The sequence below is a fragment of the Hippopotamus amphibius genome, chromosome 10 (assembly GCF_030028045.1).
Source record: "Hippopotamus amphibius kiboko isolate mHipAmp2 chromosome 10, mHipAmp2.hap2, whole genome shotgun sequence".
In the NCBI taxonomy this organism is placed as follows: Eukaryota; Metazoa; Chordata; class Mammalia; order Artiodactyla; family Hippopotamidae; genus Hippopotamus; species Hippopotamus amphibius.
This window is the reverse complement of record NC_080195.1, coordinates 12,091,117-12,104,748: the sequence shown is the minus strand read 5'-3', so window position 1 is coordinate 12,104,748 and position 13,632 is coordinate 12,091,117. Positions and strand designations below refer to the sequence as shown.

Below are 13,632 nucleotides of genomic sequence, written 5' to 3'. Positions count from 1 at the left end.
ATCATTAAATATTCTTCCAAACATTATTTTTCATGGTTGCCTGCTGTTCCACATTTTAACAGATTCCCTATAGCTGTGCATGTGGTCATTTTCATTTTTCATTACAATTAATAAATATGTCAGAACAACTTTATAAATAAATTTTAACATTTATCTCTTAGGATCCTTTGTCTGCCTTAGGCTTCCTGAATATGAAATTCTGGGTCAAAAGATGGGCATGATTTTGAGGCTTCTCAGATTATTATTTGACAGAAATATTATTTTACATTCCAGCCAATATTTGCTAATGCCTGTCTCCTCATATCCTTACAAGACGTAGTTTTAATCACCTTTTAAAATACTCTGCTCAAATGATAATATGCCAAACTTTTAAAATATGAAACATACAATGAAATTATACATCATATAAAATAACATGATAGAAAATGGTCTAGGTATATCATGATTTAAGGGGGAAAAAATCCAAACATTTGAAGTACCAATATGCAAACTCTGTGTTTTTTCCAAACAGTTTTTTAGGCTGTACTGTTGTTAATATTCACCTATCTTCAGAGAAGAAATCTGAGGTTTTAAGTGAAAATAAACTGATATAACAATATGAATGTAAATGTCTCTATCTATCTGTATACACATACAACTCCATATTCTTCTTTTAAAGGTGCTTATGGGGAAACTGGTATTTAAATACAATCATCCAAGAGAAAGGCAAAATGAAATGTCAAGTTTAAGAAACTATGCAATTAACATCCTCAAATAGATTCTTTAGAGTCTTCCATAGAGGAGAACCCCAGGAGGAGAAAGAAGTCCAACATTATCCTCTTTAGTCGGTCAAGATAAAGCACGTTCCTCAGTGTCATTCAAACTCCAGCAGTGATCACAGAAGCAAAACAATGGATGTACAGTGTGGCATGGACTAAACTGTGGCTTTTACTTTAAAGTAACTTTCTCTCGTCTAAATCACTGACTTACTGCTAATCATCAATCAGTTCTTCAAAGAAAAACTCAGGCTAAAACTGAAAATAATCCTAATTCCTGAAAATATAAAAGATAAAAACTTACATGCAAAGGCTTGGAAAAAAATTATCAACACCAATCAGTCTTACTCTTCTTTCAAGAGAAGGTTAATAAATTTCCCAAATGCCAGTTAATACAGGAGTCGGTGACTTACTTCATGGTTACAGAGGGTTTTTGTAAGCTCCTTCCGTTCCTGGGCATAGTACGCTGCCTGCTGGTAATAGAAACCAGGATTCTGAGTTTGAATAGCTGTCAACCCCAACTTAATAGCTTCATCAAATAAATCTCCAAAGGCCTGGAATCTTAAAGGAAAAAAAAAAAATCAAGAAGTAAAAAAAAGGAATGAAAAAGAAAAAGGAAAGAAAAAGAAGCTGACTTCTAGTAGTTTCATCCTGGAACCCTAACCTCAGCCGCCTATATCTAAACAGTGCTACTGATGAACTATAAATTGTGGGCATTTCTTTGTAAATACTAATACACACTAATCATAGGTTACAGAAAAAATTCTGTAATTCTCTAAGTCAACTCTTCTGTGCTTGCAGGTCTTTGTAAATGTACCATCAAACCAGATGTCAACATGGTTCCCACCACTCAAATACATTTGTGTTTCTGGGAAATTTTTCATTTTAGCACTTTTTAGTCATCAGTCTCAGACAGCAAGTTCCATGTCAGCAGGGATATTGTCTACTCAATGCTCTGTTCTCAATATCTGGACACATGGTAGAAACTCGATATATACGTATATTGAATGAAAGAGATGGTCCCAGGAATTAGCTAATTTCCATTATGCAGGAATCAGTATCTACCATACTTACGCTGGATCATTAAAAACCTACTTATCAACAAAAATCTTAGTTTGATTTAGAACCAAAGTCCATGCTAACTCCACTCCTCCAAATCCCAAGTATTCGGTTTAAAGAAACATTCTGAAAAGACAATTTAAAACATACTGTTTAGACATCCATGCAGCATGCTCAAAAGACAACTCTGCACTTCCGATTTTTTTCTTACACAGGTCGATGTGCTTTCGGAACTGAGCAATTGCATCCAGTGGGGTGTTGTGTTGAAAACACAGCCTACAGATCTGCAAGATGTAAAATCAACCCCAAAGAAGAAAACCAAAGTCAAAAGGCATATTCATTTAAAAATATATAAAATCTGAGACTAACTTTAAAAAGAGTAAGGAGTTTCCTTCTCTGAAGCTCAATAGAATTGTAGTGCAACAGAACTGATTTTCTCTATTAGAAAGGTTATGTTAAAAATAGAGGTTATGTCCCTTCGATTAATGAAATAACATTATTCACTATTTGTAATGAATCTATTCTATACCTTAGAAAGTTTTTCTTAAATTTCAAATAAAGAAATAAAGATGGGCAAAAATAAAATATTTCCAACAGGAAACTGAGAAAGGACAGATTAACTTTCAGTTTTAGAACTGTCAGAAAGCTAAAGATTTTCTGTAGCACAATAGCCTCTGTATCAAACAAGCATTATAGAAATTCTTGAAAAATTATCCGGGATGCTATTTCAAAGTAATAATCTGTATGTATGTTGCGTAAACTAAAAAAGGAAGAAACAAAGCCTAAATTTATTTCCACATGCTTATTACCAGTTTTAGTTTTTTTTTTTAGGTATAAAGGAATGCATGAAAAGTCACATCTCTCCTCCATCCCTGTCCCTCAGCCATCCAATTTCCCTCTCTAGAGGTAACCAGCTCCTGGCATACATTTCGTGATATATTCTATGCACAGACAAGTGTGTGCGTTTACATATAAACTTATTTTTATACAAATAGCATCACACTAAACATGCTGCTTTGTGCCTTTTTCACCTAACAATATATCTTGGATATCACCCCATTTCAATACATGGAGGTGCTTCATTCTTGATAGTTGTATAATATTTTGTTGTATGGAGTTATAATTTATATATATTAGATATATGTAATAATTACATATTATATATCATTTATATATTATTTATATTATATATATAATTTATATCACTTATTGCTGGGTTGTTTCCAACCTTTTCATATTACAAGTGGCAATAAACATCCTTACATACGTGATTTGCAAGTCTTAGCACACACGTGGTGGGGCAAATTTCCCAAAATGGAACTGCTAGAGCAAAAGGAATATCTACTTTAAATCTGTACAGTCATTGCAAAAGTAGCCTCTACAGAAGCTGTACTAATTTACACTTACACAAGCAGTGAACAAAGTGTCCATCTGCCCTCACATCACCAACCCAGAGCCAGCCTCTTTAAAAGATAAGTGTGGAAAGATTAAAAGCAAAACAAACAGCCTCACCTGCCTTCTTATACAACCTTAAAGCGCTCACATAACAGGTCTAAAAGTTTTCTCTAAGGGGAACAGGTACACCTTTTCTATGGCTGTGCCCTTAAACCGAGTAAGGCTTACCCAGTTCTAACAGCTGCAGCTTCTAAAATTCAATACCGTAGGAAGCTTTTTTCTCACTCCCTCCTGTGCCCACTCCAAAACAAACAAAAGACCCTCCTCAAGGAGTTTTACAAAGATAAAGCTGCTCTAAATGAGAACTCTGGGAGCCATAGCTCAAAACCAGGCATTACAATTAGGCTGCTCTAAGCCAGGGCACTCCTCGAGGTAACGGACATAAAAGAGCAGAACATAACTCAGCAAATACTCACTTTTCAGAGCAAGTGACTCACCTGGATTTTCAAATTTTAAAAAGATACTCCGATATTTAAAGCCAAATTTTCTTTATTTGGAAGCAGAACTATTACCTTATAGTTTATAAATCCTGCCATGGTCTTAATTTCCAGAATATTAGTTTCATGGGCTCGCAATTCATGTACAAGATTATAGGCAGTCCTATAATTCCTAATATAAACATGAGGAAGGTGGTTAATTACGATATAAATTAATTTTAAGAAAATACTCCTAAGAGCAAAATTATTAGAAATAACAGACAATATTTACTCAACATTTCTTAGCACTCAACAGCTCAATAATAACATATACACGTTAATCTCTGACATCCTGAAAAATGATATGATTCATTATGTGTGGGAGGAATCAATGACTTTTCACTACGAATAGAACCACTGTACATTGTTTTGTCATTAACATTTGCCTATAACTGATAGGAAGTCAGTTGAAAAATGAAAGTAAAGCAGAAAAGTGTCCAGAGTTACGTGACAAAATTAAAATTGTGTCTGCCAAAAAAATAAGTATTTTTTAAAAGTATCACGTTGAGCTTCTCAAACAAATAGAAATTGTATTAGCAAAGGTGCTATCAAGACAGAGATGGCCCTACAGCTTTAAATCCAAGTATCTCTACAGGTGAAATGGGTACCACTGGTCTCGTGTACCGGCTGCGGTGGGGATGCCCTCTGCAGGGCAGCTAGTGCTGAAGGAGAGAATAGGGTGAGAAAGGAAATTCTGACAGAAGATGGAAGGTAATAAGAAAATCTCAGTCTTCTCCAAAGAAACCTGTTTGCTCCTGACTTCTCCAGGTAACATTTATTTTTCTTTCCAGAACTGTTTTTGAACAGAATTGGAATTGAGGGTGTTTCACGAATACCATGGATAAAACATGAACCACATTAAAACCAGCTATAATTACACGAAGTTGCTGAGATTTATAGAACACAATTTGGTGCTTAGCACCTCATTGGAAACGAAAGAGAGGACGTTTCTGCAATACTTCTCTGAAAGACAGACTTATTTATTTCTCTAGTCCACCCCCACCCCCACCCCCGCCCCATGTATAGCTAGCCTCCTCTCAATTTTAGGATACATAGCTGGTTTTTATCCTTTTGCTACACTGGCACTGCCAATCTTAAAAAACTGAGTTAAAGCTAGAAAGAGAGGTTTTATTAAATCGTGTTTAGTAAAATAAAAGCAAAGGGATAAAATGCCTAATCACTGCCAGCACATCTGCAGCTACTCTTCAAAGCTCCAAACAGAGCTTTAGAATGAAAACTGAGGCTACTGGCAGGTACTATAAACTAAAAAAAAAAAAAAGAAAGAAAGAAAGAAATTAATTAAAATAAAATCATAGTTGAAGTGAATAAATGTACTATACACCTTAAGAAATTCAGTCTGATTCAGGTAATGTTTAATACATATTAAACTTTGAAAATCAGTCTCAACACAAGGATTTTACTGAGTATACAAATAAGAAGTCGGCAACAGAATGGGAAAAATTTTAATATTATGTTTCTTTAGATCATGAAATTTAATTAAATTAGACAAGAAAGCTTTCTGACACTATAAAATTTAAGTCATAATAAAATGGATATTTTTTAAAAACTCAAATATTATATTCCATTTATCTCTAGAAAAATTAAAGTGAATATTACAAACCCGAATCTAACGAACATAAACATTTTAAAATTAAAATTTGTTGAGATTCAAAAATTGCCATTAACGTGTTATTGCTAACATAAAGAAAAATTTAGTTTGACAACTGTTAGAAACTTACTTCAGAGCATTTTGTGTATCTTGTTTCAACTCACTGAAGAAAGCTATTTTGAACTGATGTCTAACAAATAAAAGCTGACAAGAAGGATGGGGAAAAAAATACCATTATTACACATATTCTCTCAAAAATGTAAAAATTATAATAATATTTATTAAGAGGAGACCTAAAAGTATGAAGGAAAATATTCAAAATTAAAGTTCAAGAATTATTCCAGTAAACAAGTGTGGTTAAGAAGGCTATCAAAATCTATCTTCAAGAGTTTTAAAGGCAACGAGGACAAAAGACAAATTAGTTTTTAAAAGCTTTAAAAAAAAAAAGTACAGAAGCCATTTAAAAACATCAAAGTATTAAAGACATTTAATCATCTCCTCAAAAACAATCAATGACGAATAATCTGCTCTAGAATGCTGCTATTATTTACTTCTTTAGGAAAAGACATGTACCTGGTGTGTTGTTTTATTCAAAAATTCTTTATGCGATTTCACTCTTCTAATCTCAGTGTAATAATAAGTCTGAGCATGTTCATAAAAGGCGTTTTCTAATCTGTTAAAAAAGACCAACATTCAAACACTAAAGTTATTTTAAACCAAAGTGTTTTCAAGAATCAATATTCATAAGACCTGAAAGTACAATTCTGACAGAGATTTACTTCATGATTAAGACAAAAAGTAAAGCAAAATATAAGCTAAATTTTTAGATAAAAAAATCTAAAAATAAGATCCACCAAAAGTCATTTAAAATAATTTATAATCTAAGAAATAACTGATAAAAATAACTTTCTTGTAATTTGTAAAAATTAGGTAATCTCTAAGATTACTCCCACTCCTATTATTTTATAATTTTATAAGAAGTATAAAAGAAACAGATATCTAATATTCAATTTAGATTCGACTATTTTTTGTGACTTTAACTTTTTGGGTTTAAAGATTAAGAAAACTAATGGGAAAAGGACCAAAAATGAGAACTGACAAATGAGGTAAAAATAACATTTATATAAATTAAATCCTGCTTCATTCTATAACTATGAGATTACAGAGGAACCAAGAAAATTAGACCGGAGAAGAATAAACAACTCAAAGTTCTGTTTGTGAAAATAAGTACGTATCAGAAGTATCTTCCTAGGGCATGAAAGAAAGCTGAATTCAAAGTCAGATAAAGATTGAACTTCAAGGTTCTTCCTCCTCAGAATAAAACAGAGTTCTGAAGCTGTATTCAAAGGGTTTAAATACATCCAAGGAAAATATGTAAAAAAATTAAATAAAATGGATTAGTCAAAACTTTAAGAATTCAATATATCTTCTAAGTTATTTACCTTATAATATAACCCACAAGGTGGTCCGTATGGGGCAGTACAAACAAAGACTTTCCTGAGAGCTCACACGCATTGCATAAGGCTGCAGCCCTTTCTGAAGCAATGACATCTTCTCCTGTTGACAAGTTCCATAAAGACAGAGGATGATTAATGTATTTTTCTAAATGAACATTTCTCCAAATCTGTACTATATAATTAAGAAAAAAAAAAACTCAAATCACTTTTCACCACATCTACAGGACCCCTGGGATCCTTGAGCGCTGTGTGGGGTGCTTAGATGCTGTACCACATGTATCTGTTAGGAGAACACTGTGGAATTTTCTGCTGAGCCAAGACAGGCCAAGTAATGCCAACAGATACACACATAATTGTTTCAAACACTGCAACTAAAAATGGAAACAATAACTCATGAAAGTGGTTTCCAAAACTACTTAAGATGCTTCAAGTTTCAAGACAGAAACAAAAAAAATATTTTGGCTTCTAAAGTCTGAGATGGTAGAATAAATAAGCATTTGAAACTAAGGCATTTTCTTATAGGAAATTAGAAATCCTACAGCATTTTTCTTTGCTCTCTTGCAAATTAAGAAAAAAAACTACATAAGGAATGTAATTTGAAATAGATCTCACGTAAGCAAAAAACCTTTTCTAAAAACCAAGTGAATAACTACTTTGTCAATTGATATGTGCCTCCCTGGGGATATAATTGGAACTTGAGAGGATCTGTACTCTTTAATGTTTTTAATTTTTACAACAAGCATCTGCTCATGCATTATTGGTACTTTTTAAAGTCAACACACCATCCTTCTCATAACTGAATGCATGAAAGATTTCAACATTAAAAACTACGCCTCCTAGTAATAAGAATTGGAGGGATAAACCAATCAATTGGTTATTAATTAACCTTTTGCTACCTGGGGGCAAAGGGGTTTTCTTCTGAATCAGAACCACTGCAACTTTTGTGTTTCTCCCTTGTAAACTCTGCCTGCGGTGGAAAAATAACCATAAAATTAATTATTTACATTGTTTTAACTTAAAAAACGTATTCAGGACTACATAAAATAAAAGCTTAACAATTTAATCAAACAAAGACAAATTTCAACTAAAAAAAACCCCAAGATTGAGGGGAACTCTTTTCCCGTATACAAAGAAACATACATGCCATAGTGATTTAAATTTTAAAAGTATAATCTCACATCAAGCTTCTGTTCCTTACAAAAATCTGCTTTAAAGGCAAAAGTTTAACATATACTTCAATGTAAAAGTTACACTACAACTTATTTCTTTATAGTGATATATTAGAACAGTCATCCAAAAGAATTATTTTGAAATAAATGGTGATAAAGTAAAAAGTGTTTTATTAAAAAAATCACTATATCTCTAAAACACAATTATAAATGCAAGAAAAAGCATCTGGAAATTCAGACCAGTTTGTCTTAGAAATTTCTTCACATGGCTTAGTAATCTTTAAGTTAATATTAATGCTACCTGTTAGGAAGTGAACAGGTTTCACTGGAGCCCAGTGATCCCCAAATGACTACTGCAGTCTTAACCGCACTCAGGTGCCTTCAATAAATGTCAGTAATTCCAGATATGAGTTTGACGCAACATAGTCAATCTGACACACAGGACCATACCTAACTATTTCCACTCTGGTCGCGCACTCAGACTGCTTTTCTTTCCACTGGGGCTCATCCCAGTCCAGTTCGTAGAACACCACCACCAGGGCTGGCACCAGATTCAGATGTTTATTCATCCAGCCCGTCTTTAAGATGCCTTTGGGAATGTACCACTCATACGAAGTTCTCTGCAAACGTTAGCCAAAGTTGAAAAGAGGTATTTTGACAACAAGAGCAACAGAAACCACCTGTTATTGAGTGCAGGCACTTTCTGTGTATTTATCTCATTCAATATACACAGCCCACATTTTTAAGATGAGGACATTCAGGCTTACAGAGATCAGGTAAGAGCTAGCAAGGTACTGGAGGCAGACTCTCAACCCCAGAGACAGTACTATTTCCATTTAAAGAATGACCGAGACCAAAGCATTTCTAACGATGTCAAGGCTTTCAAATACCCTGGAAGCAAACAGCCCTTTCCCCAATAAATTCTACCGATATCCCTCACCATCCCAGATTCTGTTCTTGTAAAAGCTGCTCAGGTAGTCTCTAAAACCCAATATGGCTTCATCTGTTTCAAAGTCATATCGCCAGGATGGCATTACACCTCAGTTGTGGGTGAAAGAAAAAATAAAGGACAATTCTTAAGTACAGAAATGTAAGGGCAGTCACTGGGGGTCAGTGCTAAGTGTCACCTCGTGGGGAACCCGCGTGAAATCTCAAATTACCCCCAAAGCACCTGCACTGGCCAGACTACTCCAGTTCACACGGGTCCAACGTTTACTCCACATGAGGAAAGAGAGGACAGGAAGGAAATCTGACAAGAAACACCTTGGGATCTCCGGGAAGAACCGGGAGTAGGAAATTGAGAATTCTGGAGAATGAACCCAGAAGGAAAGGGGATGAGGCGTGCTGGGCCGCTGGCCTTCCTTGACACAAACACCACATTTCCAAAAAAATGGGTAAGGGCCAGGGGTGCTATTGCTCCCACAGTTTCAGAGAAAGCTCATCGTTTCTTGGGCTGAATACGTGAAACTGGGTCTCTGGCGTGTGACTCTCAAACACAGGGAAAAGAATCAGCTGGTGACCAAACCTACAGGTCCTATGCCCCCCGCCCCCCAAGGGTAGCTGAGGACAGCCAGTATCGACAAGCCTAGTGAACACCTCAGGTGATGATGTGCTTGGTCCAGAGACCAGTCGGTCAGAAACACTGCTCTAGGGGGAAAAAGAGTAGGCCGTTTATTTTGATCCATGTGTCTTATTAACTGACTTACAGAACAACCTTAGAAGATTACAATAAATAACAAATCAATCAATATACAGCATTTTCTTAAAAAAGCAAATTGACAGAATAAGCACTACACATGTATGAACTGCTATTATTAATTCACACTATCATTGCAATCATTCTAACAGTCTACAAGTTTTTCTAAATCAGAGTCTCTACCATGATGTTCACTGTAAAAGTCAGTTTTGAACTTTTACCCTTCCTATTCCACACTGAACACACTGTTTCAGTTTATGTAGAACTCATTAAGGACAGAGAGTAGGTCTTTAAATTTCTGTCGCCAGCCTGTTGCATGGTTCCAGGTACTCTAAAACAAAGCAAGCGCTCAAAATACGTGTGTGAAATCGAACCAAACGGCAGAGACTATGGATTTTATAATGACAATGGTGAGTGAGGAATGTGAGACCTTCCTTTTAGAGAGGCCTTTGTTAAAATTATGGAGACTTGGGTTTTTTTTTTAAAAAAACAAAAAATGGAAAGCTTAGACTCATAGAATAGAAATCTTAATAATTATAATTATTCTTCTGGGGTTTAAAAAAAAGTGATTATTAGATATACCTCTAGTATATTACATACATGAAAACATCTAGAGTTTTGTTCATGTACCACTGTAACCATACCCTTGATAAATTCAGGGGTTTTCCTGCACAGATATAGGAACAAAAAGATACACACATGCAAAGAAGGAGAGACAGAGGAAGGAGAGTCCCCTTGCAATCACACTGTCATTACCTTGGGTCTACATTTGGGATACTCGTGGTCACCTGGGAGCACCTTGAAAGAAATCGGTACCCGATCAGCCCTCCGATTGGCACAGAAAGCATCCCAGACAGCTCGATGGACAGCATTATAAACCACATCCAGGCCCGTGAGAGTAACAAAAGCCATAGGCCGACAACATAATTCCACAGGGAAGTCCCACTGTGTGGGGCTCATGTTCAACGTGTCAGGAAAATTCTGAAATACAAATATTAACACATTAATAGTCAATTTCTTAAAAGCCCACATCCACATATAACATATGAACCTCAACCATTTAAAAAACATTACAAAAAAGCAAAAGACTCTGAGTGTCTACAAACTGTTCAGCAAATCCAAAAGAAGAGAGCAAAAGGGCAAACTTTAATTCTTGAATTGGACCTATTAAGGTTTAATAACTATTGGTAAAATATCTTTTAAAATATTTCATATACAGAGGTTGTGGTCAACTTTAAGACAAATCACTATTTCCACTCAAAACCATACAAAACTTTGGAATGAGCAGACCAAGAAAGCAGGGGGGTGATCAGTTACAAAGAAAAATAACGATTGACTTACACATACAATAAAGTGCAACTATCTCTAACTTCTCTGTAATTGCTCACATCTAATTTCTGATTTCCTGAGATATCATTAAAATATGCTAATTATCTAAATAGTTATGTTTTCTCATTTCTCCACAATTAATACTAACGTAGTACTTAAAGGAAAATCTACAAGGGAAAAACTCATAACGAATGGAAACCTCTAGGAGGGCAGGTTTCTACTGTGTCCTTTAGCTGAGAAGCGGTCTATATCAGTTCAAGATGCACTAAGTTAAGAAAAGCAATTATATAAAAGTGTGTTTATTGCGAACAAAATTACCGTTACATTTTAAGAATAATTTCTCACTTCCAAAAACATGTATCATAAGGTTGGTTTAAAAGGTGATCTCCACCAATATATCACACAGGACTCAAATACAATTTCTGTGAGAAGTGAGGAGCACTGAGGCCACACTTGATCACCAAAACAGTATTTTTAACTGAAAAGTTGATTTGGGAAAGACTATTAGGCTTCTCACACTAAAGTACTGAAGGAACAATGGGTACTAGGTAAATGGTTTGGAAAGCCTACCAGAAATGACAAATGTCCACAATAGACAGAAGCTTCAGAATTGCTTAAACAGATATTCTGAGGACAGGAGTAAGGTAGAAGGGCAAAGGACTGCATGTTCAGAAATACAAATATTCTAGTTCTAATGGATTCGGGGTGAAAATAAAATAGAGCTGGCCAAAACACAATTTAGGTACCACTGCTTGATCCCAAAGAGTCCAGATTAGAGCCCTAAATGCCCATTTCCTTTAATAACCCCAGAGGCACAAGAGAATTAGCTGTGGCCTTTGAAGATGGAGTGGAAATAAGGAGAGACAGAAATGACATTTAAATCACTGAAAATCACAACGCTGTTCAAGAGAAATATAAACTACACAAATAATTTTAAATTTTCCAGTAGTCACATTAAAAAGTAAAGAAAGGGGGCTTCCCTGGTGGCGAAGTGGTTAAGAATCCACCTGCCAATGCAGGGGACACGGGTTCAAGCCCTGGTCTGGGAAGATCCCACACGCCACGGAGCAACTAAGCCCGTGCACCACAGCTACTGAGCCCACACTCTAGAGCCTGCAAGCCACAACTACTGAAGCCCACAGGCCTAGAGCCCATGTTCAGCAACAAGAGAAGCTACCACAATGAGAAGCTCACTCACCACAACAAAGAGTAGCCCCCACTCTCCGCAACTAGAGAAACCCCATGCGCAGCAACAAACACCCAATGTAGCCAATAAATAAAATTAATTTCTTAAAAAGGGATGAAATTAATTTTAATAATACTCTACTTAATATGTCCAAGATATTATCAACTCAACGTTACTATAAAAGTTATTAGTGAGACATTTTACCTTTTTTTAATACTACGTCTTCAAAGTCTGGTGTGTATTACACACTCAGAGCATGTCTAGCCTATTTCAAATGCTCCATAGCTACCTATGGCGACTGGCTACTATAGCGGACAGTACAGCTCTTAAATTACGGTAACTCTGTCCCAAAATAACTGTACGAAAATTGTATCAGAAATTCCTGCCACATTCTACCTTAGAAAGCTTTGGCATCTCAAACAGCTGTGCCTATTCGTGGCAAAAAAAAAAAAAAAAAAAAAAAAATGGGAAGAATAACAGCAAAGGACAAGCGCAGAGGTTGCATGGATCTTGATGACAGCCTATAGGAGACACTTCCAGATCTCCTGGAAAGAAACCAATGAAGCAACTAACCAAACTATGACCTGGAAGGAGGTGCAGATGTAGGAAGTGAACACTCTGGATGGGAGATCGTGTAGCTCAATGGAAGTCGTCTGGAAGCTGGCGTGGTCATAAAATTACAAGGAAGACTCTTAGAAAGAAGGACAGACGGCAAAGAAAGGTGACCTAATCGAAGTGGCAAGTTAAAAAAAATAATAACGCAGTCACTATTTTTTAATTAACGGAGGTTCGGGATGCAGGACACAAGGCCAGTAAGGACGGGATTCAAAGATGTCCAACTACAAGACGATCAAAAGAGGAAGGGCAGTCTGGGACCGGGATGGTGAAACAAAAGCTGATGTTGAGGATGTGAAGCAACAGCCCGGCTTAGGAAAGGATGCCGCCCCAGGGTCGCAGAATCCTGCTCCGGCAGCTCCAATGAAGAAACGCTGCAGCCCCGAAGGCAGCCGCTATGGTCCTCCTCTCCTCCCCTACCCGACCCCCCGCCCTTAAACCTGGAGGCCCTAGAAAGAGGTGCGCCTTTCCTGTAGAAGCTAAAAGAGAAATGCACCGGCTGATGCTGTAGGAAATCACACCCCCCCCCCGCCCCTCCCAATCAGCATCGTTAAACGCCAGCAATCTCCCTCTGCAGTCTTGCCCGGCCCCACCAGGTCTCCCGACCCGGACTCACCCAGGCCGCACGCCCCGAGCCAGCTGCAGCCGTGGCCAGTCGCCACCAGCCGGGGGAGAAGAACGAGGGGAAGCAGGCAGGGGTGTCCCAGAACGCCGGGGACCGTTCCTGCCGCCACCGCCGCCCCTGAGCCGGTGCCAGCAAGCCAGACTTCCCAGTGCCCACCTGCGCAGGCCCAGGAAGCACTTTCTGGGCCTGACCGACGGCGCT

The 13,632-nt window shown here is 36.8% G+C and overlaps 1 protein-coding gene across 1 annotated transcript in view; it reads right to left on the bottom strand.

Annotated features, from left to right (window-relative positions):
* The window catches only part of TRAPPC11 (trafficking protein particle complex subunit 11), a 37,922-nt gene extending 24,313 nt beyond the window's left edge, over positions 1 to 13,609 (bottom strand). The window contains exons 1-10 of the mRNA XM_057696934.1: positions 13,423 to 13,609; positions 10,433 to 10,657; positions 8,431 to 8,600; positions 7,708 to 7,778; positions 6,797 to 6,911; positions 5,928 to 6,027; positions 5,485 to 5,558; positions 3,782 to 3,878; positions 1,965 to 2,098; positions 1,169 to 1,316 (exon numbers count right to left, since the gene is read on the bottom strand). Of these exons, the coding sequence (XP_057552917.1) occupies positions 1,169 to 1,316; positions 1,965 to 2,098; positions 3,782 to 3,878; positions 5,485 to 5,558; positions 5,928 to 6,027; positions 6,797 to 6,911; positions 7,708 to 7,778; positions 8,431 to 8,600; positions 10,433 to 10,636 (1,113 nt within the window). The 5' untranslated portion in view covers positions 10,637 to 10,657; positions 13,423 to 13,609. The remainder of the gene's footprint in view (positions 1 to 1,168; positions 1,317 to 1,964; positions 2,099 to 3,781; positions 3,879 to 5,484; positions 5,559 to 5,927; positions 6,028 to 6,796; positions 6,912 to 7,707; positions 7,779 to 8,430; positions 8,601 to 10,432; positions 10,658 to 13,422) is intronic.
* Positions 13,610 to 13,632: the final 23 nt, after the last annotated feature.